The 23,742-nt window shown below is 38.8% G+C and overlaps 2 protein-coding genes across 3 annotated transcripts; one reads left to right on the forward strand and one right to left on the reverse strand.

Annotated features, from left to right (window-relative positions):
• Positions 1 to 3,811: 3,811 nt before the first annotated feature.
• On the forward strand, positions 3,812 to 8,237 carry LOC122034388 (E3 ubiquitin protein ligase RIE1-like). 2 transcript variants are annotated; one of them, XM_042593625.1, is made up of 5 exons: positions 3,812 to 4,275; positions 4,960 to 5,079; positions 6,334 to 6,466; positions 6,573 to 6,731; positions 8,037 to 8,237. In XM_042593625.1, the coding sequence occupies exons 1-5, from the start codon at positions 3,830 to 3,832 to the stop codon at positions 8,085 to 8,087; spliced, it is 909 nt and encodes a 302-aa protein (XP_042449559.1). In that variant the 5' UTR covers positions 3,812 to 3,829; the 3' UTR covers positions 8,088 to 8,237. The 2 variants fall into 2 exon arrangements, with proteins under 2 accessions (XP_042449559.1, XP_042449558.1); XM_042593624.1 differs by lacking the exon at positions 8,037 to 8,237 and adding an exon at positions 7,179 to 7,614.
• Positions 8,238 to 8,244: 7 nt separating this feature from the next.
• On the reverse strand, positions 8,245 to 10,100 carry LOC122034389 (probable peroxygenase 5). Its single transcript, XM_042593626.1, has 6 exons — positions 9,948 to 10,100; positions 9,763 to 9,867; positions 9,593 to 9,678; positions 8,947 to 9,041; positions 8,705 to 8,830; positions 8,245 to 8,617 (listed from the first exon to the last, which is right to left on the reverse strand). Exons 1-6 carry the CDS (start codon positions 9,976 to 9,978, stop codon positions 8,467 to 8,469), a joined length of 594 nt encoding a protein of 197 aa, XP_042449560.1. The 5' UTR covers positions 9,979 to 10,100; the 3' UTR covers positions 8,245 to 8,466.
• Positions 10,101 to 23,742: the final 13,642 nt, after the last annotated feature.

The raw sequence follows: 23,742 nt of genomic DNA on the forward strand, positions 1-23,742 counted from the left end.
CATAAAGAAATTTTAATGTCTAATTTTCTCGCTAAAAGCTCTAAATATAATTGGTTCAAGTTCAAGTCAGACAGGATTTTGAAACTGAATATAGGTTCCAGCCTACTGGATTGACTAAAAATTTCTTAGGGACATATTTCTTTGAAATATTTCTAATCTGTCCCTTATAATATTGAAAATACTAATTTAAATTGTTGTATTTTCTAAAATATGTTTTATTTGAACATGCATGATTTTTTAGACTATCTATTTGCATTTTCAAATTATTATTTTCTGATTTCAATTTGTCATTTTCTAATTTGGACTTGTCTAAATCTTCTAAAGGCAAGATTTAGCTAGTATTACTTTTAAATTTTTATTTTCTTTTTCTAATTTGCAACAATCTTTTGTTAATAATTTAACGAATTTAAAGAGTTTATCGGGAGGAATAGATCGTATCTGACTTACCTTGTCGTTCTCGTTGTCCGTGTCTCTCCCTGAACTGCTGCTATCTTCCGACGTGGCTCCCCTTTCATCGATGCTCATTTCGGAAGAGCTTGACTCACAGTCGTCGTCTTGATGACTCGCCATTAATGCAAGCCCGGAGAACGCCTGGACTTTCTATTCGGACGACGTATCGTCCCACGTCGCCTTTAGGACCTTGCGATTTTGGATAGACTTTTTACCTTTATCCTTGTCCTTGTTTTTTAACTTGGGGCAGTTGTCCTTGACGTGCCCTTCTTCATCATAGTGGTAGCAGCGGATGGTCCTTTTCTTTTTCCCCTGCGGATGGTTAGATTTCCTAGATTTACAAAGATTCTTAAATCGTCTTACCATCATTACCATTTCCTCGTCGTCGAGAGAAGACTCCGACTCAGGTTTGTCTCTCGATACTTTGAGGGTGACATTGTGCTTATGCTCCTTCGTACATGCACATCTTGACTCATGCACTTCAAATGTCGAAAAGAATTCTTCTAATGTAATTTTCTCTAAATCTTTCGAAATGTAAAAAGCATCTACTAGTGACGCCCATTTTGAATTTATTGGAAAAGAATTTAATGCGTACCTGAGTGAATCTCGGTTACTTACCTTTTCTCCGAGATTTGAAAGTCCGGTGACGATTTCTTTAATTCTCGAGTGCAGATGTGCAATTGTCTCGTCTTCCCCAAGTCGCAGGCTGGTGAGCTGATTGCGAAGTAGATCTCGTCTAGCGAGCTTGACTTCGGACGCCCCTTCGTGCAGCTCGAGGAACTTCTCCCAAAGTTCCTTCACGGAGTTGTAGTTGCCGATTCGGTTGACTTCTTGTGGTAGAAGAACGCTTAACAGGTGGTATTTTGCTTTGTCGTTCGCCACGTAGTCGGCCTGCTCCTTTTTCGTCCATTGATATTTTTATTTGCCCTCTGGAGCTACAAAACCAAATTCCATTATTAGAATTAATTCAAAATCTGTTGTAAAGAATACATGCATTCTCTTTTTCCAAGTAGCGAAATCCCTTTCGAATTTCGACAGGTAGATACTTGGTCCGGCCATTATCTTTGCTTCGATTGACGGTTAGTCCTCCTGAAGCGCCTTAGCTCTGATATCACTTTGTTGGACCGCTGCGGCCGACTAGAAGGGGGTTGAATAGCCTGCAAAAATAAAAAGCACAACCCTTCTCGACTTCTTAAACTAACACTTGCATATAATCGAAAAGTAATAAATTAAAATAGAAAAAGAAGAGGCACCAGATGTTTACTTGGTTACAACCGGGGAGATTGTTAATCTAAGGAGTGGAACACACTAAAATATCTCCTTCAGGCGGAGAAGCCTCTTACAACAATGAGAGGGCAAAAAGAAAGAAGCTAATCTAGAATTTGAGCGTACAAGTGTTGGAATTACAGTTTCTGAGTTGATTGAAAGCTTTTGGACCTAGACTGTATTTATAGCCTTGGTCGAGGCGCCCCGAAGGGGTTCTAGGTGCCCTGGGGAGGGGGAGGATAAAACTTTATCCTCGAACGTTCAGATCGCGATTGACGTGTTCTGGTTAAAAAGTCAACTCCGGGCGCCCGAAAGGGTTCCGGGTGCCCTGGAGGGGTCCGGGCACCCTGGACTGTTCCGGGCGCCTCGGCTGGGAAAGTCAACCCCGTTGACTTTTTTCAGCCGGGGTCTTCTGCTCCAGCTCCGTTTGTCTCAGACTGAGTCTTCCACTCGCTTGGGTAATCTCTGCCATCCGGAATAGGGCTCACTCGAACCCAACTTCCGGTCTTCTTAAGTAGGCTTCCGCTCCGGCTTCTCGTTCCTCGGAATCGCCGCGTGCTTCCTTCTCGTCCGCCAGCGTACTCATCCGCAGTTTTTTCCCTCGGTCGCACCCCGTGCCGACCTTCTCACTAGCTGTGTCTCTTGCTCCTCGAGCAGTCTTCCGCTCCGGCTTCTTGTCCCTCGGAACCACCGCACGCTTCTTTCTCGTCCGCCGGTGTACTCTTCCGCAGCGCTTCATCCCTCGGACGCACCACGTGCCGTCCTTCTCGCTAGCTGCATCTTCCGCTCGACTACATGTGCTCCTAAGCTCCTACACACTTAGACAGAAAGTTAAAATACACAGGACCTAACTTAATTTGTTGATCACACTAAAACAACCTTGGGGTTCCAACACACTCATTCGAAGGAGTTGAGTTCACCCAGGGACAAGTCATCTCCGACTCAACATTAAACTGAGAGCTCATCTACGACTTGGCCAAGACATCTCTCTCATATCTCGGCATCATGTTTTGGCCTTAGATCCCATCATTCTTTCTCGACCTTAGATTTCGGCATCACTCGGGTCTTAGCCTCAGCCTCAGATCTCAACATCATGTCTTAGTCTCAGATCCGATACCACTCGGGTTTCAGCCTCAATCTCAGATCTCAATCGTCAATTTCATATATTCTCAAGGCCACTCCACATTGACGTCATTTCCTCATTCGTCTTCGGATCAAATCTACACTTATGTACCCCTCATTAATGAGGTCGATTTTTTCAGAAGGTACGGACAATGACAATGAATATTTCAAAGATGCTCTTTTTCAAACATGTGGTGCTTAGTGGATAAAGAAGCAGTTAACGATTGTGGCATTCTCATTGGCACTACCATTAAGATGTTCTTCTAATGGTTATATAAACTCAAAAGAAAGTAAATGCAAAGCTCTATTTTTTTTCAAACTCTTTGCAGCTTCATCAGATCCTCTTCTTATTCCAATATACTAGTTAAAATAAATTTTAATTTGAACGTCAAAATGATTTCTCGGGATCTTAGTCTAACCCCTTTTGGAGTGTCTTTCATATACTTTCATCTTCATCTCTGCGAGACGGTGCACGTCAGCATGTACATTGGTTGACTTGAGTATTTGACCGGAACACTGAGCATAAAAGGCAAAAGGCTTGTTAAGATCTCGGGTAGTTTCGTCGAACAACTTAATGGCTTCCTCCTTGCGTACCAATTATACTCGCCCTGTACGCATTCGCCATTTGACATTTTGACTCGAATCTGGCCTTTCGAGTTCCTAGCTCAAGAGCAGCCATTGATAGGTGTTTTCAAGCTCACCGTCGAGAAAGCAAAAGACGAATCCTGCTTCGTCTTTTCGTCTTTGACTCTTTTGTCTTGACGAATGACGATAGCGTTAGAGAGTTTTTATACAATACCCAGAATTGCCGTGTACGCCACTTCGAACCCGTTACTTTATACCCGACCCGTTTCCATCTACTAATTAATATTTTAGAAGCCATATCCACGAATAAATAGATAAATAAATTAATTAATTAAAAAAAGTATGGGTTTTGTTCGATGATATATACACGTCAGTCCAACACTCAGTCTGAGTAGTAGGTGAAACGATGGAGCCCCTGCAAGCGTCGACCGCCTCCGCCCTCCTCCTGCGGCCGGTCCACCCAACCACCTACGCGGCTTCCACGGCTGTCCGCCAGGCGGCGGCCCACCATCTCGAGGAGCGGCACACCGACTGGGTCTGCTCACGGCCCGTGTTGGTGCTCGACGTCGCCTTGAATTTGACCTTCGCCGCCGCCGCCGCCGTCGTGCTCTGCGCCACCACCCGCGAGCGTCCCGACACTCCTCTACGGGTGTGGATCTCCGGGTACGAGATCCAGTGCGTGGCGAATGTGGGGTTAATATGGCGGGAGTACCGCCGCCGACAGCGGAGTGGCGGAGAGCAAGGGTTAGAGGGAGGGGGAAGTGGCGGCGAGCGGGTGTTGGGGGATGCCGACTCCGTGGATAGCGAGGAGGATGTGGCTCGTATCGGCGCTGGGAACAGACGCCATGGCAGGTACTAGGTGTTCAGATTTGTTCTTTTCCGTAATTGAAGCTGTCTCGTCGTGGAAATCGTTTGGATTAGTAGGAAAGAGCCAAATTTTGCCTAAAATTGCAGAATTGTAAATTCTGGGAGATAGTTTAGGTACACTCGAACTTTCTTAGAGCTTACGGATCTGGGAAATGGGTAAAGTTCAGTAGAGAAACTGACTATATATTTCCCTAGTCGTTTTTTGTACTAGATTCAGTTTGATTTCTGCACATACTTTTTGATTTTTACATACTCATAGACTGACTGAACTATTTTACCAATTGGAAAGAATACGGTGAATAAGTAGAAGAGGCTACCGCCAATGCAAGGTGTATGAATTGTTGATGTGCAATCTTCCCTTTTCAAGAAGAGACTCTTCTAAATCAGCAACTTGATAGAGGATCATATAAATTAATAAGAATATTGACGGAACATATAAATTAATGTTAAAACCAAAGATAGGACGGGCAAGTGCCACCTATCTTTTATGTTTTACTGATCTGAGAGCATTATGATAAGTCTTGCAAAATCTTTATTTAGCATATTTGAGGTATTGGATTCTATAAAGTTTCGCTGTTTGGGAGATTGATTAAATTTTTTTGTTCAGGTGTAAAGGTTTGGAAAGTATTATGTTGACCATCTATTTAGCATTTCCTAATTTGTCTGCAGTATTTTCAAAGGATGTAAATCCATCAATAGCATGGCTTCCTTTATTTGGTGGATTGTTGGTTTTTGTTGGGTGTTTTCTGGTGGCGAAGCTCTTTTACAGAATGCTCCTACTCTTTACTGGTATGACTTTAAAAGATTATTTGGTTTGGGTATTCTTTTTAAGTCTCAATAACATGTCTTCTCTTCTAAATGTTAAACTATGACTTAATTTGGATAACTATGTTTTTGTACCTGAAAATACACAAGCATTTCCCTATTTTGGAGATATAAAGAAGAATGTAGTTATTTCTTTTAATTTCAAAATGATTTGTAAGTAACCTGAACACCACACTGATTAGTAACCATGGATTCTATATCAGATCAACTGTTTTGTTGAATTCTTCACGATCCCTCATGATTGGTGTATACTGTACATTTTTATTTATAAAGTGACCAAGAAGCTAAAAAATTCATATATTGATTGTATTTTACCCATATTTTGAAATGATTAAATTTTTACATAACTTTGTGAGTATAACCCCCTAAAACTCTTTATTGATAATATCTAAAAAATCTGGAAACTTGGAAATCTCAGAACTTGACTGAACACAACCTGAAATTTTGGCTTCAGGGATTTTTTGATAAATCAAGACTGAATTTGCTCGGATTGGATCAGATTTTTCTTAAACCCAAACGATAATTTCCCAGTGCCCACATCTGTCTTGAGGTCACACATCCATGAAGGAAGAAATTGCTTTGTTGTATGGTGTCCAAGTTGGTTTTTGCTGTGCATTAAAGAGTGTGTTTCAGGTCACTAGGCTTTTAAAGTTGTCTTTTGCCATCACGTCAAGTAACTGTGCTTGTTTTCTACTCTACTTTAGTTGGAACAATCAACAGTAGTGAAATCACCGGCTGCTTCTGCTCTTTTATTTTAATGGTTATCTTTATGTATCTGTTTTGTTTCTATGAAACAAGATCGTGGCCTTTCTTTCTTTGCTACAGTTTGCTCCTCTTCTGGTGTAGCTTTTGAATTTCATGCTATCTTCTAGCTTATCACCTATTCATAACACCTTCATTCCATAGAAGTGTCAAGTAATTGTTTATCTTTCCCATATATTCAATGGGAGTCTCTTTTGATACCCAACCAGGTATCCAGACATAATGCTGAATTTCACCGCAACTATGCTTTGAGAATCTGATTCTATGAATAAGCAATGAAAAAGAAAAAAACGAGTCTGCTTCTTCATGTAGTTGTGTATATTGACTGTGGAAACTCGTTCTCCATTATATATATCCAGACAATGCTGAATTTTACCACAACTATGCTTTGAGAATCTGATTCTATGGACTAGCAACGAAAAAAAATTGAGTCTGTATCTTCATGGATATGTGCAGGTTGACTGTGGTTTTTCTCACATTTGATGCACTCTTTGCTATCTTCTGCATTGCTTTCACATGCATCATCGGAATTGCACTCTGCTGCTGCTTGCCTTGTGTTATTGCAATACTTTGTTCTGTAATAGGTCAGGTGAGAACTCAGATTATTCTTGCCAATAAATTAGTTTTACTACTTAGCACTAGTTTGTTATGAATTTGGCTAATCCTTGTCTCAATGCTTGCTTTTGTGTGTATAGGAAGGTGCTTCAGATGCAGACATTAGTATGCTTTCTAGATACAGATACTCTGAGCTTGATGGTGATGGAGAAAATTTTTTAAAGGAAGGACTGATGATTCCAGATTTAAATAACATGGGAATTACCTCCAACGAACGTGTTCTTCCAAAGGAAGATGCAGTAAGTTTTGCTTCTTATGACATTTAATTTGTCCACTTATGGTAAATTTGTTTTAGATTGATTCTTGCTTTTTCCCCCATATTCAGATTTGATGGTTCGTTTTTTCATGCAAATCATTAGTCCATGCATCTAATTGAAAGTATAGTATCCATTGAGTTCTTAGAATCCACTATGGTAATGCTTCTTGCATACAAGTCGAATACGATCTGGCTAGCTCCTAAGGTATAATTTGAACTATCTTCACATTTTTGCATAGTTTTTTTTATTTGATTTTGTAAATTTTTCATTCAGTGTGATTCATTTGAAAATTATCCAATGCCTTGTCCTTTCGATCATGTTTTCCAATTATGTAGTTTAAGGACCTGAGCTGAAATTGTCTTCTCTTGTGCCTACTTTGACAAGGATCTCAAAACTCGATTGCTTTACTTGTGTGTCTATTTTTCATAGGGCTGTTGTATCTGTCTAACTCCTTATGAAGATGGAAATTCTCTACTTTCTCTTCCCTGCAATCATCATTTCCACTCTTCATGCATCGTGAAATGGCTTTGGATAAATGCAACTTGCCCTCTTTGCAAGTGCCACATCCTCAATGGTTGACATGCTGATGAAGAGAACTAGATATCAGTTCCATTGTGAATAGATTTTTATTGGAATGTTCATCCTTCGAGCTCCTAGATTTGCGATTCCCGATATATTTTACTGAGAAGTATATAAATTGCTGAAAATTCGCAAATTGCTGCTGTATTTTGTATTTCTCAAACACGCATTGTATAGTTTCACGGCGATGCTAAATGCGTACATAAATCTGTGTTGTATTATATGATTTTGTAGATTGAGAACAAAATGTTCTTTGTCCAATAAACATTTTGTTCCTTTTGAACGAGCGAGTTGGGTTCTTGATTCTGCATTCGGAATTGGATTTCCATTTTTTATTTTTTGGCGGGACAATGCAATGAAAATAGTATTTAAAATCTAAAATAGTGGAGCTACTTCAAAAGAATATTTAAAATCTATACCTACTTAAACATGCCCTCAATCTTAAGTTTTCTTCCAAAATAAAAATAAAAAAACAATTTAAATTATATATCTACTTCAGATTAATATCTAAAGTTCCTTGAATTATTCTTATTTGATCTTATTAATCTTTCTCAATCAAAATCAGTATATTAACTCAAACCACACTCTTCTATATTTGGTAGACCAATTAGAGTCTTCAATAATTTACTTTTCTAGTTTGCACCAATATAAGTTACGTAGCAATTTAAAGAAGTAAAAGGTAATAATAATTTGAATGAAAATTGACAGGATCTGAATATTCATGGAGTTAGAGATGGATCCTTTCTGCATGAACAATAAAAACAGAGAAGAAGAGACAATAGTTGGAGAACTACGATCTAGATTGAAGAAAAACAGAAAGAACGCCCACCACGAAAAGACAAAGCAACCTTTGCTAGGAGAATAAGAGGTTGTATCAATATTTCAGCAAGAGTTTGCTTGAATTTTTGGCCAACACTTGTTTTTGTAGGATTCTGCACAAGGAAGAACTAAAAGCATACCAAACGTGCCAGCACAAAGAATATGTAAATTGTACATTCAAACATTACTTCACCAAGAACTACGATTCACCATCTTTCTTTCTACTAGAAAATTTAGCTAAACCACTCCACGAAGTAGATTTATTCGTATCAAACTATATAATCCATGGAATGAAGACCACATGGCTATCAAACCATCATCATGCTTTCTTCACGGAAGATTGCCTCTCCTTTTCCAACTTGAGAAAAAGGCTTCCATCGTAAACAGCTCTTACGGTATCCTTGCGCAGGAATCCTTCTTTGTCTTTGCAGAGATTATAAAGCATTCTCCATTCCGTCCAGGCTGCAAACCTTTACAAATTCCCGACGCAAGAATGATTTTTAAGTCAATTAGATAACATCTTTATTTCGTTCTGTTGTGCCAAAGATAAAACCTACCGGCCTTTGCGATCATTGGGCTCCCTATTTGCCTTAAGCATCTCCTTCAACTCTTTAGATGATAGTGCTTCAGGATTTGTCTTAGCGTGCTTCTGAAATATCTCTTCAAACTTTGAGGCCACGAACCTAAATAATACTCATGCAAATCCAACAAAAATACAAAGAAAAGATTCATCAATAAGGAGATATAGGTTGCCATCAATCTTAATTCAAGTTCCAAGTGGGAATATGGTAAATGGTACCTCCCCTCACTGTCATAGACTCCTGAGTCACTTCCATGTTTGCCTTTCTGAATGTTCTTCACATATATTGGAAAATGAGGAAATGGAGATTTACCCTGCATGCATGTATTCAAACGAGATGGCAAATTAGAAAGGTTTGCAATCTGATGGTCCTCATTTAAATGAAATTCTATTTGAATAATTAAAAGAGATGATACCCGATGATTATTGAACAACTACCATTGAATTTATTGCATTCACAAGTAATCGTCAGTTAAACTAGCAACTTTAAACAAGGTAATCAGATTCTATGGGATTTGGACATTAAAGCTCATAGCCTTGTTGTATTAGCAAGAATTCAATTAGCTAATGTAGCCAGATCCCGGTGAATAAAAGTTTTATTAAGCAATCTACTTGCGTTGAAGCTTTGAACCCAAGTCTCTTTCCCAAGCAAACACCATGGATATCTGAACTGATAAAGAATACATAAAATCTTTATCCTGTAAATATTTATTGAAAAAAGATGGTATTCGATAAACAAGACAAGCAAGAATGTGCATTTAACTTTTTCGAATGTCGAGGAAAAGTTATATTCTTCATTGTTAAGTGGAAAAAAAAATTGAAAATAAAGACAAGTATCAGTCCAAATCCCAATGTTGAAACTCACAGGGTTGGTTTTGACGCTGAGGAAGCCATTGATGAAAACAGCACTAACGGCGGACAAAACCACGCCGCACCCGATCGCCCGACACCCTATTCAACAGCCGCCGTCATTCCATGACAAAAGCATAGAGAAACAGAGAGAGAGAGAGAGAGAGAGAGAGAGAGAGACTGAACCTTGGTAGGTTTCGGACGGGTAGATGACGCCGTCATTATTCCTATCAAAGAAAGCGACGTGCTTCTGCAGCGGCGTCAGGTTCGCCTCTTCCTCGCCTTCGCTGCCTAAGGATCGACAAAAACGCGGTTACCCTTCGAGCTGAGGGAGATTATTACGACGCGCGCCGTGGTTTGAGAAAACTTGCCTCTGCGTGGAGAAGACGGCGACGACGCCATGGATTGAGAAATCTCACCTCAAACAGAGGAGAAGACGAAGAAATGAGATCCGATGGCTCCAAAAGGAACCGACCGAAGCGGTTAAATACCTTCACGCCGGTGCGGCCACAGTGGCCATTCACACTGCGGTTGTTTGCAACGTGCCCTAATTTTTTTTTAAAAAAAAAACAAATCTCAATATTTAATTAATATATATTTAAATTTATCGCCACCTGTCAAAGAAATGGATCAAGATTCGATCTTTTATATAATTTTGATGTCCTCAAAATTTGGTCTGCCATTTCGTGCACGCATCTAAACGTAATTCAGTTTGATAATTTGCTCGTTGACTGGGAAAGCAAGACCCAGTGACTTCTTGACTCGGTCATTGAGTTGGAGCTTTAGTGAGAGTGGGATGACATGTTGTGTCACTCTGTCTCGACACAATCATTTCTTTCAATAATTAAGTGATGAATTAAGTTGGAGTTTAGTTTGTCCACTACATATGTATTTTATTAATTAAAACTGATTGATATCGATATCTATTGAATCTTCCACTTTTAGATGAACAATATTGCCACATGTAAACTCAGCTGTCTTGTATTTGAGAAAGGGAGGAAAGGATATCGTTTTAAATAGGTATGTGATCAGTCGCTCTTTAGACGCATCTTCTTTAATCTTTATTATGATTTATGTGATGGGAACAGCCAAATGCTTACCGCCCACAACTTAGAGGTTACTTTAATATTTGTAATATTTTTCTCTTGATGTGCTAACGCACTGCAATTATGTAATTCCCAAGCGTTGTCACGGCGATAAATCCGGGCCCGAGAGGCGCTCCATCACTGCAATATAATTGATATTTTTCTCTTGATGAGAGAGCAGATCTCCTCAGTTAAATCGGAGCTCCAGATAAGACGGATGTCTTCTACATTTAAGAATTAATTTCAATTTTAATAAATTAATGAATGAATTTTATAAGATGTGGTTGATTGGTTGCCGTGAGAGCTTTCTTACTTGTTTTAATGGATGATTAATAAAAAAAAATTTATAAGACCGAATCTCGATATCACAATGTATGATATTAATGATATAAATAAAAAAAAATAAAAATATAGAGACGCCCCATCGATCTATCCAATGGATGGTTGCAGTCCGCCAGCACTTGGGCTACGTTGTCCTGTCCATGTCCATTTGTACAGCCTAATTGATAAGGGCATCCCCAATGTTATTAACGTGCTCAAGTGATAATGACATTTGTTATTGCTTTTTTATTTTTTTTTTCAATATGTAGTCATTAACGTGTTTAATTCTTTGAACGCGTTAATACTACAGTAGATGAACAGTACTGTCACGTTGGTATACATATCCGCATTAACGCTCCCCATTAACAGCATTGTGGGTGCTCTAAGCCCATACATATTGGAAACAACAATGCATTTAGATTTTAACTATTTTTCAATTTTGTTGGACAATCTTATTTTTACCCGAGTGAAAAAAATATTAAATTCAAAATTTTCTATCAGCTTATGAGTCGTCGATAGAGGTGTAATCGAACCGAACCGAGCCGAGTCAAATTTTTGAATGTTTAAATTTGACTTGTTTATAATCGAACCGAACTCGAACTTTATTTAACGAATATATTTATGACTCACGAACTTATTCGAGATTTCATTGTGCCTAAACAAGGTTAATAAATATAAATTATAAATTTAAATATTGATTAAAAATTAAATTATATATTTAGAAAAAATAAAAAATATTCTTATTAAAATTTATAATTTTATTTTAATAAATAAATTTAATAAATTTACTTATATAGTGCATAAGTAGAGTGTAAAATCTATAAATCAATATCAAAACTATTATTATTTTATTTAAAAATTGATTCATGAGCTTAACGAACATGTTCACGAGCTAACGAGTCAAATATTGTGAAGTTTGAGTTTGGTTTGTTTATCTTAACGAGCCTCATTAAACGAGTTCAAATGATCTTTTATTGAATCGAGTTTCGAATAGCTCATGAGCAGCTTGGTTCATTTATACTCATAAGAGCTAGACCATTCACGAGATAGAGAGGTGGCCGTCTCAGGCCCGACCCAGGAAAGGGACCCAATTTTTTTTTAAATTATATAAAAAATAAAATGAAAGGCATGTTAATTCTCTAAACCCTTTTCTCCCGGCTCCAACACACGCTGAGACCTTCGACGTCAAGGCGGTCGTGCAGGCCAATCTGAGGCTCCCACAGGGGATATTCCGCTCAGTGTCCCCTGCAGCCAAAGATCTTATCTGATGGATGCTCTACAAGGATGTCTCCAAGAGGTTCTCCGCCAAGCAAGTCCTGAGTTAATACCATTCAAACTTCCATCCCTCTTGCTCTGGCTTCTTCGTCTTTTTTTGAGATCGGTATTTTGCCGAGATTGACTTTTCACGGTTTCTTAGGTCAAATTTTCTCAAGCTTTTGATTCTTTTAACCTAGTTGACTAAATTTCATCAAGAAAATCAGAGTTTTCCCACAATTTTTCAAATACAAACGTGTCTAATAAAGATTCTTTTCACTCAATTTTTTTTTTTAAAAACCCATAATTTCCCTCTCTGCTCTTACTTTTATAATGATCTTCTAAAAATTTAAGGTAAAGACTTAATTTTTAGTTCTCACTCTAACGCGTTTGCTAATTCCTTTTGCAGGGCATCCCTGGATCGCTAGTGGAGGCATGAGTCTAGTGGATGAACCAAGATGTGACCCTTCTCCAAATCTCCGACATTCTTGAATCTTGATCCGTCAGTCATTAGGATTTAGACAATTTGGTTAGGGTTTATTTTTGTGCATCATTTTCTGAATATTAATTATTAAGTTGAATCTTCCTTTCGACTTTCTCTGCTTTACTTTTATATTGGATCATTAGATGACATTTCTTTTATCAATTCACAGAAAAAGGTTAGTTAGGCCATTTGATGGTATTTCTTTTCTTCGACGTTCTCTTATCAGTTCTTGATCTCTGCTTTACTTTTTATCCTATCATTTTCACAAAAAAAAGGTTTTTCTTTTATCAGTTCTAGTTTCATGCTTGATAACTCATAATTGAACCTGCAATTAGCTTATTTTGATGATTTTCCAGAAAAGGTTAAACCCCTTTTCATTTTTAATGATTTTCAATGCTATGTCTTTACTTTGTATCTATTACCTATTAGAAAATTAGTTAGGCCACTGAATCTTTTGAACCTATAATTAGCTTATATAAATATATTATGTAAATTGTAATATGATGTGTTTTCTTATTTATTGAAAATTTGAAATTAGCTCTAATAGTCTTCTTATATACATTGTCAGTTAACTGTAACCATCTCTTCTTATTAAATGTCATTTAATTTTAATCAAATTTTTATTAGAAAACTCCCCCAAAAAATCTAACATAATATATTGTTACTCTTGAAATTACAAAGTATCAAATCATAGCTATGGAGAATTTTTAGATGGTAGCTTGGGGTCATGACTTCTGTTGCCTATTTACAAAATGACCTAAACTTTACATAAATTTGGAAGTTATTTTATTTTATTTTTTTTTATGAATGTAGACACGAATTATTGAGTTAATATTCAATTTTAATTTTAATACTTCCTAAATATATGTCTGGAGCTCAAAAGAGAAAAATGAAACAAAGGGAGGAGACATTAATTCAAAGTCAAACAGGTGATATTAACAAATATTTTATTAGAAGTAACAGAATAGAAAGAGAGGAATTAGGGGATAATTTAGTGATTGAAAAACAAAGTCACAATGAAATTGAAGAATTGGTTGAGGCTGCCAATTTGATCGAGTCAAATAAAAACTTAGAAGAAGACTCTCAACATGAAAAATTAAATTCAACTCTGAATTTGGAGGATCCTAAAAATTGGAATAACATCAATCAAAAATTGAGAGATTACTTAATAGAAATGGGTCCAAAAAGAGTGAATAATTTTTTATTTTCTAAGGATAGTAACAATAGACATTTTGATTCATCGCATTATACACGAGTAATGATAAATGGACAAACAATAGATAGAAGATGACTTGCATATTCTATTTCATTGCATAAAATATTTTGCTTCTGCTGCAAGTTGTTCAAGACTGAACAAATGATGAATAGAATGGGGAATTTGAGTAATGATGGATACAAAGACTGGAGTAATATGCATAGAAGTCTTAAACAACATAAAGCTAGTAGAGATCATATGGACTGCATGATTACTTGGGTTGAATCAGAAAAGAGACTAAAAAAAAAATCAAACAATTGATTATAGTATGCAACTTCAAATCAACAAAGAAAGACAACATTGGAGGCAAGTGTTAAGAAGAATAATCTCCATTGTGAAAACACTTGCAAATTATAAAAATGGTTGTTGAGTTTGATCCAATGGTGGAAGAGCATGTTCGACGTTGTGAAGCAAGGGAATCTCAATATACATATTTTAGTCCCAAAATTTAGAATTAATTGTGAGAAACTTTGGCAAATGAAGTGAAAAGGGCAATCATTGCAAAAGTTAAACATGCAAAATATTTTTCAGTAATATTTGATTGTACTCTAGATAAGAGTCATCAAGAACAAATGTCTCTAGTGCTATGATGCTTGGATGATTAGACAGACACACTAAGAGTAGAAGAATATTGGGTTGAGTTTTTGAAGGTGGATGACACATTAGGTTTCAGGTTATCAAGTGAACTTCCAAATGCGTTAAGGCTTGACATTAATGACATAAGAGGACATGGGTATGACAACGACTCTAACATGAGTGGAAGACACAAAGGTGTACAAAAAAGATTGTCTGAAATAAATCCTAGAACTTTTTATACACGGTGTGATTGTCATAGTCTTAATTGGCCTTAGTTGATATGGTGGAATGTTGTCCTAAAGCCAAGTTGTTCTTTAAAGTGGTGCGATGCATCTACACATTATTCTTCCTCTACAAAGAGATGGAAAATTTTTAAAGATAAGGTGCTTGGTTTGACTGTTAAGCCATTGTCACATATCCGTTGGGAAAGTCATGTTGAAAGTGTGAAAGCCATAAAAGAGCAAATTGTACATATAAGAGATGCTTTACTTGACTTGGCAGAAGTTGATAAAAATTCTAAAACAAAGAGTGATGCTGAGACCTTAGCATTATATGATCTTGAAAGTTTTGAGTTCTTGCTTGGAATATTAATCTGGTATAACTTGTTACATGCAATAAATACTGTGAGTAAGTTTATTCAATTTGAAGATATGGATATTGATATTGCGATCAATCTCTTACAAGGACTTGATCAATTTCTTGATGAGTTTAGAGAAGAAGGGTTTGCTAGTTCTATGAATGAAGCTATACAAATGGCAAGAGAAATGGGGATTGAACCTAAATTTAAAGAAAAATGCATCATTCGAAGAAAAAAATAATTTGATGAAAGTGGCAATGATGATGTGACACAATTAGGTGAAGAGTCTTTTAGAGTTAACTATTTTCTATTTATAATTGATCAAGCTCGATCTTCTCTTCAAGTTCGGATTGAACAATTTAAACAATATCAAGAGATTTTTGGGTTTTTATTGAATTTAGAGAAGTTAAAGAGTGAGCCTTTAACTAGCCTGATAAAGTCTTGTATGGAGCTTCAACAATTTTTGAGTCACGATGGATGTGTTGGTGCAGGTTGCACTAACTGTCTAACTCAGATTTTGATGAATGACAAAGTAAGTTATATTAGGTTTAATGTGATCTAACGATTTAATTAAGTGTACAGGAGAAGTCCAGATAGGTCGACGGGCTGACTAGATATCTGGCAAGAAGTCCAGCTTGGTCAACGGGCCGATCGGATAGCTGGCATGAAGTCCAGACAGGTCGACGGGCTAACCGGATGTCTTTCAAAGTAGTAAGTTAAGGTAAGTCACTCGAGGAGAGTGAATTTGTGAGGAAATATTCCCCGTTTAAGGGAACAATAGGCGTCGATCCTGTTGGGACCGAATGTGTAGCTAGAGGGGGTGAATAGATCGGTGCGATCTCGTGCTCGTCGTTGCTTGCTTCTTGTGATGAAATGCAGCGGAAAATACAAAGAAACAAAACACACAACGCTAACTCGAGGATTTACTTGGTATCCACCTCACAAGAGGTGACTAATCCAAGGATCCACACACTCACACACCCTCCACTAATAAAACACTCCTTTTCGGTAACTACCGAAGGTGGAAAAGCCCTACAATACTCTCAATACAACAAGAAAGCAAAGGAAGACAAATACAAGAAATATCTTACAAGATATGCAATGAAAGCCCTAACCCTAGCTTCTTCTTCTTGTTGTAGTCACGCCTCTTGACTTGGATGTCTCTCCAAGATCCTTCAAGAACTGGCGGTGAGAGTGGAAGAACGCTGTGGAGAAGCTGCTGTGTAGATCGGAGCTGAACAGTGCAAGTAATGGCGAAGGAATCACACGCCAATGACTTTATCCAGCGCCAACGGTCGGATCCCGATCGATTGGATTGCTCCCGATCGATTGGATTGCTCCCAATCGATCGGGGAGGCTTTGGATCGATCAGTCGATCGATCCAGAGTGCCTCTGTGCTCTCTGGAATTGCCTGGATCGATCGGTCGATCGATTTAGGGCTTATCGCGTGAACACACACCTCCCAATCGATCCACTGATCGATTGGAGGCTCCCAATCGATCGGCTGATCGATTGGAAGGCTTTCTGTTCGCGCGACACTTCTCCCCAATCGATCCGCTGATCGATTGGGAGGAGGCTTGTCGCAGGGACTCACCCAATTGATCGACCGATCGATTGGGCATGAGCCAATCGATCGGCGAATCGATCCAACTCTTATTTTTGCCCAAAAACAAGTCCAAAGTCCCCCTAAACCAACATCCGGTCAACCAAGACATGTTGGTCCATCATGCCTAGCATCCGGTCACCCTTGACCTACTAGGACTCCCTCACCAAGTGTACGGTCAATCCCTTTGACGCACTTGGACTTTTTCTCCTCGTGCCAAGTGTCTGGTCATCCTTGACCCACTTGGACTTATCTCCACCAGGTGTCCGATCAACCTTGATCCACTTGGATTTCCCGTGCCAAGTATCCGGTCAATCCCTTTGACCTACTTGGGCTTCCCACTAGATGTCTGGTCAACCTTGACCCATCTGGATTTCCTCGTGCCAAGTATCCGGTCAATCCCTTTGACCTACTTGGACTTTCCACCAGATGTCTAGTCAACCTTGACCCATCTGGATTTCCTGTGCCTAGCTTCACTCACCAGGACTTCCAACTGCATGGCTTCACTCACCAGGACTTTCCAACTGCCTGACTTCACTCACCAGGACTTTCAAACTGCCTGGCTTCACTCACCAGGACTTTCAAACTGCCTGACTTCACTCACCAGGACTTTCACCTAGCTTCACTCACTAGAATTTTCCTTCTGCCTAGCTTCACTCACTAGGTCTTTCACCTAGCTTCACTTACATGGACTTTCCATACTGCCCGACTTCACTCACCAGGACTTTAACTTCTGCCTGGCTTCACTCACCAGGACTTTAACTTCTGCCTGGCTTCACTCACCAGGACTTTAACCTAGCTTCACTCACTAGGATTTTCCAGTCAAGTATCCAGTCAGCCTTGACCTACTTGACTCTTCTTGTCTTGTCTCCATGTATTATCAAACATCGAAACCCAAACATCAAGACTAGAGCTTGACCCAACTTAAGCTCAGTCAACCAGGTCAACCTTGACCTAGGGAATATTGCACCAACAATCTCCCCCTTTTTGATGTTTGACAATACCACTTGTAAGTTAGGCTAATCCCATAGCCTGAACTTCCTTCATGCCAATATAAGAATGATGGTTTCCTTCATTCTCTTCCTTTCTTGAGGGCAAACTCCCTCTTAGGTAATGAAGGCCTTACTTAACTACACATTCTCCCCCTATTGGCACACATCACAAACATTCCCCATATTTGGGCACACATCAAAAACAAACTCTTCTCCTGAAGAGTTATCCTTCGTTGTTTACAACTTCACTCGTTGCTCACAACACAATAATAAAGGTCTCATACCCTTCATTATTCTCAACGCTCATCCTTGAGCATATACCACTTGGTATATTCACACGATTCAAATGAAGGTCTCATACCCTTCATTTTCATCAAATGATCACTTAGCTTGTTGAGCATATATCACTGAAACAATGAGGATATCCACTCTCCATTGTAGTCAAATGCCCAACCTTGAGCATTCTCACGAAGGAAGGTTAACCACCTTCCAAGGTGTATGAAAAATAATTTTCACGTCCTTAAAGAGTAACTCCCCCTAAACACATGGTCGTGACTTCTGTCATTGCACCAACAATGACTTGGAATCCCTAAACCTTTAGGAAACCCAAATTTAGAAGTTGTGAGGTTCATAAATTCAATAATGAAACCAAACCTCAACCTAAACCTCTACTTAGTCTTCCTTAACCAATCCATCCTAGTTTTCATCATGAAAACTCCCTCTAGATGTATAAAAATATGTTTTGAGGGGTAAGGAATGGTTACATAGACTAAAACATGGTCAAAAATGTTGAAATCGTGCTTTCCCAGCCAAAATTAGCATTCCCAATCGATTGGAGTTGGGTTCCAATCGATTGAACCCCGCTGAATCGATCCACTGATCGATTCAGACTGCTTGGATCGATCGGCTGATCGATCCAGCGAGCTTCTGCTCGTGGGAAAGTTCCTCTCAATCGATCGCCCGATCGATTGAGGCACTCCAATCGATCATCTGATCGATTGAAACTCTGAAATTGCTAAAATTCCATTTCAGTCCATTTCAGAAACTCGCCAAAAATTCTACAAAATTTGAAAAATTATGAAAATTCATGTAGACATTCCTTAGGGCATATATTACCATTGAAAATAATTTTCTATGAAAATACTTTCTATTTTTCAAGATTGACATAAACTTGAAAACTTGTAAAAACTTTAGTGTTTTCTTCTAGTTTGTGTCTAACTTTTCAATGAAAATTACTATCAAAAGATAATCTTCATCAAGGTTTTCTAAAAGAATTTTAAAATAATTTTCAAAACCAATATCCAACCATGTTCTTGGGCTCAATGCACATGACTTGTACATTAGCTTTCCCAATGATTGGAAAACACATAACTATGTATTTTGATGAACTTAAAACTCAAAAGAATGCACTAAATCAACATCTTGAGTTTTGTTCATCAACATAACATCTCACTTGTATTTAATGTGTATGAAACTACATACAAGTCACCTTATAGTTCTTAGTGAGATGTAAACTTTGGTTTTGCCCTATTTTAGGGATCATGCATATTTATCTAGGCATTTTGAGGTGATGAACATCCACCAAGGATGCTACATGTTAATGAATGTCATTTGTCCTTAGTTTGTATAAAAATAAATTAATGCATGATAATGTTATGGCATACATCCAAAAGAAATAATTTTCAAAAGAAAATATCTTATAACTACATGATGTATGTATGACATGACATGGTATTTTTATGATTTTCTTAATAAAATATGAATGCAAAAATAAAGATGATGTCATGACATATAATGGACAAACAAAGCATGACAAGTTTTAGCATTAATGATATATACCTAGATTACCTATCTAAGTATTCTAAAACCTTAGCTAAATCCTAGATTGCCCAATTTTGATATTTTCTTTGCCTTTTCCTACATTGTGCCAATTTAAATTAAGCATATTCCTCAAAATTTGACAGAAATTACTCTCTCAAAGAGTAACCACTTTAAGTTAAGGCATAAATTGCCTTTAATTTCCTAAGAACATACCAAAATCCCAACTTGGTAGTTCTTTTGATTTTTCCTATTTGTGTCACTTAGAATATCATCCAATTTCTCAAAATGTGACACATTTTACTCTTCTCAAGAGTAAACATATACCCCTTATCATTTTCAAAGGTTAATAATAACCTTGAAAATGCTCTCCGAGTGTCAACTTCATCAAAGTTGGGTTAACTACCATTCTAATCGGAATTGACACTCTCTAACCCATTTATGGGGTAGAGAAAATGCTCCTAGGAACCCAAAACCTATTGGTGCTCCTTGGATGCTCTAGGTATTCACTAGGGATAACTTCTCTAGATACCTTCCTAGTGACCTTGTTAGGCTTCTTAGAAGTCTTGATCACCTTTTCTAGGTCAACCCTAGGAAGAACCTCCCTTGTGACCTTCTTTGTGACTTTCTTAAACTTCTTAGAAGTCTTAATCACATTTGTTGCAAAAATACTCTTAGGGATAACCTCCCTAGTATTTTTGACTTGACTCTTAGACCTAGACTCGGTTCTATAGTTATATGGAACCCTATGGTAAGAAATTACATCCTTCTTAGCCTTGAGTTTGTATCCCAAACCTCTATGTCCATTGGATGACCTTTGTACTCCTAAACCTAGGTTTTGCTCATTTTGCCCTTTTAGGATATTTTCCATCCTTTTTAGGGTCTTTTCTAACTTATCAAGTCTTGACCTTAAGACTTGATTTTCCATTCTTAAGTCCTTAGCTTTAGGTTTTTCAATGAATTCATGAGCATTTTTATTTCTAGACCTATAACTAAAATTCTTAGTTTCCTTGTCTAGATTTTTATCTACCTTTCTAAACCTAGATGTGGTAGTTTTTGCATGTAGAACCACATGTTTTTCTTTAAAGCTCTTATGCTTTCTATTCTTATGGTAAATAACATTAAAATGATAAAAATTAGAACTAGCATGCTTTTTCTCATTTTTCAAAGGAGTAGGCTCAATAAATGATACCTTTCTTTTTTACCTTGGAGGCTCCCCCTTGAGTTGTGCTTCCTCCATGAGCCTTGACCGCTTTCTTCCCCTTGGGACATTGGCTCCTATAATGTCCCTTTTGATTGCAAGAGAAACACACAATGTGCTCCTTTCTCTTCTTTGTTGTGGGGACGGTCTCCTTGGGCTTCTCCTTTCCCTTTAGTACAACTTGGCCCTTCTTCTTGGCCAACTTGGAGCACTTGCTCTTGTAATGCCCATGTTCCCTACACTCAAAACATACAATGTGATTTTTATTTTTAATTGAATTAGTTATACCTTCATGTGTAGGGATGACACATGATCCTCCATTTGATGTTTCTTGATTTTTGGAGGATACATCGTCTTCTTCTCCATTTGACCCGGATGTAGAAGCTTCTCCTTCTTCTTTATCCGATGTCACCAAGGGTTACTCCGATCCCCCTTAATCCTAGAGGTGGAGGCTTCTTCATCTTCATCTTGTATGTGAAACAAAGAGTATGCTCCCTCTTTGCCCTTTTCATTGAGTTCCTTTGAAGATGAAGCTTCTTGGACTTCTTCTTCGGAAGTTGAGCATCTCTCAACCTCGGAGTCCTTTTCCTCTTGATCTTGATCCAATGAGTCACCCTCTTTGGATTCTTCTTGGTTTGGTACAGTGGAGGGGATCTCATGAATCTTTGCCAATTTGCTCCATAGCTCTTTGGCATCTTCAAAATCTCCAATTTGCTCCAAGATGTTGCTTGGCAATAAATTGACCAAAAGCTTGGTCACTTTGTCATTGGCCTCACAGCTTTGGATTTGTTCTTGGCTCCACTTGCTCCTCTTGATTACTTTACCCTTGGAATTTGTTGGAGCTTCAAATCCTTCCATTAGAGCAAACCATTGCTCTATCTCCATCATCAAGAAATTCTCGATCCTTGATTTTTAAAGATCGAAGCTTGTTGAAATAAATGATGGAGGCACCCTTATATCGAATCCAAGTTCGTCTTGGAATTCCATTGAAGTTGAGCTTGATAAAATCTTTGACTTGAAGAATTTTGCTCCAACTTCTTCACCCTCTAGCTTTTTTCCCTTTCCGACGATGATTCCGGTGAAGAGCAACCTTGCTCTGATACCACTTGTTAGGACCGAATGTGTAGCTAGAGGGGGGGGGGGGGGGGAATAGCTCGGCGCGATCTCGTGCTCGTCGTTGCTTGCTTCTTGTGATGAAATGCAACGGAAAATACAAAGAAACAAAACACACAACGCTAACTCGAGGATTTACTTGGTATCCACCTTACAAGAGGTGACTAATCCAAGGATCCACACACTCATGCACCCTCCACCAATAAAACACTCCTTTTCGGTAACTACCGAAGGCGGAAAAACCCTACAATACTCTCAATACAACAAGAAAGCAAGGGAAGACAAATACAAGAAATATCTTACAAGATATGCAATGAAAGCCCTAACCCTAGCTTCTTCTTCTTGTTGTAGTCACGCCTCTTGACTTGGATGTCTCTCCAAGATCCTTCAAGAACTGGCAGTGAGAGTGGAAGAACGCTGTGGAGAAGCTGCTGTGTAGATCGGAGCTGAACAGTGCAAGTAATGGCGAAGGAATCGCACGCCAACGGCTTTATCCAGCGCCAACGGTCGGATCCCGATCGATTGGATTGCTCCCAATAGATCGGGGAGGCTTTGGATCGATTAGTCGATCGATCCAGAGTGCCTCTGTGCTCTCTGGAATTGCCTGGATCGATCGGCCGGTCGATTCAGGGCTTAACACACACCTCCCAATCGATCCACTGATCGATTGGAGGCTCCCAATCGATTGACTAATCGATTGGGAGGCTTTCTGTTCGCGCGACACTTCTCCCCAATCGATCTGTTGATTGATTGGGAGGAGGCTTGTCGCGGGGACTCTCCCAATCGATCGACCGATTGATTGGGCATGAGCCAATCGATCGGCGGATCGATCCAACTCTTATTTTTGCCCAAAAACAAGTCCAAAGTCCCCTTAAACCAACATCCGGTCAACCAAGACCTGCTGGTCCATCATGCCTAGCATCCGGTCACCCTTGACCTGCTAGGACTCCCTCACCAAGTGTCCGGTCAATCCCTTTGACCCACTTGGACTTTTTCTCCTCGTGCCAAGTGTCTGGTCATCCTTGACCCACTTGGACTTATCTCCACCAGGTGTCCGATCAACCTTGATCCATTTGGATTTCCTGTGCCAAGTATCCGGTCAATCCCTTTGACCTACTTGGGCTTCCCACCAGATGTCTGGTCAACCTTGACCCATCTGGATTTCTTCGTGCCAAGTATCCGGTCAATCCCTTTGACCTACTTGGACTTTCCACCAGATGTCTGGTCAACGTTGACCCATCTGGATTTCCTGTACCTGGCTTCACTCACCAGGACTTTCAAACTGCTTGGCTTCACTCATCAGGACTTTCACCTAGCTTCACTTACTAGGATTTTCCTTCTGCCTAGCTTCACTCACTAGGTCTTTCATCTAGCTTCACTCACTAGGATTTTCCAGTTGCCCGGCTTCACTCACAGGGACTTTTCATGCTGCCTGGCTTCACTCACCAGGACTTTAACTTCTGCCTGACTTCACTTACCAGGACTTTAACTTTTGCTTGGCTTCACTCACCAGGACTTTAACCTAGCTTCACTCACTAGGATTTTCCAGTCAAGTATCTAGTCAACCTTGACCTACTTGACTCTTCTTGTCTTGTCTCCATGTATTGTCAAAAATCGAAACCCAAACATCAAGACTCGAGCTTGACCCAACTCAAGCTCAGTCAACCAGGTCAACTTTGACCTAGGGAATATTGCACCAATAGATCCAACTTAGATCCATTTGAGAAATCAAAGTTGAGATCTTGACTAGATTCTGATCTCGAGGAGACAGAATTTAATTACTACTTTTAACTATAATTGTACTAACACTTATTTTACAGGGTAATATAAGTTTTATTGTCTCGGACTAACTTCATTTTGTAGGAAATAAAGGTTCTTGGAAAAGTT

Source organism: Zingiber officinale, chromosome 11B (assembly GCF_018446385.1).
Source record: "Zingiber officinale cultivar Zhangliang chromosome 11B, Zo_v1.1, whole genome shotgun sequence".
In the NCBI taxonomy this organism is placed as follows: domain Eukaryota; kingdom Viridiplantae; phylum Streptophyta; class Magnoliopsida; order Zingiberales; family Zingiberaceae; genus Zingiber; species Zingiber officinale.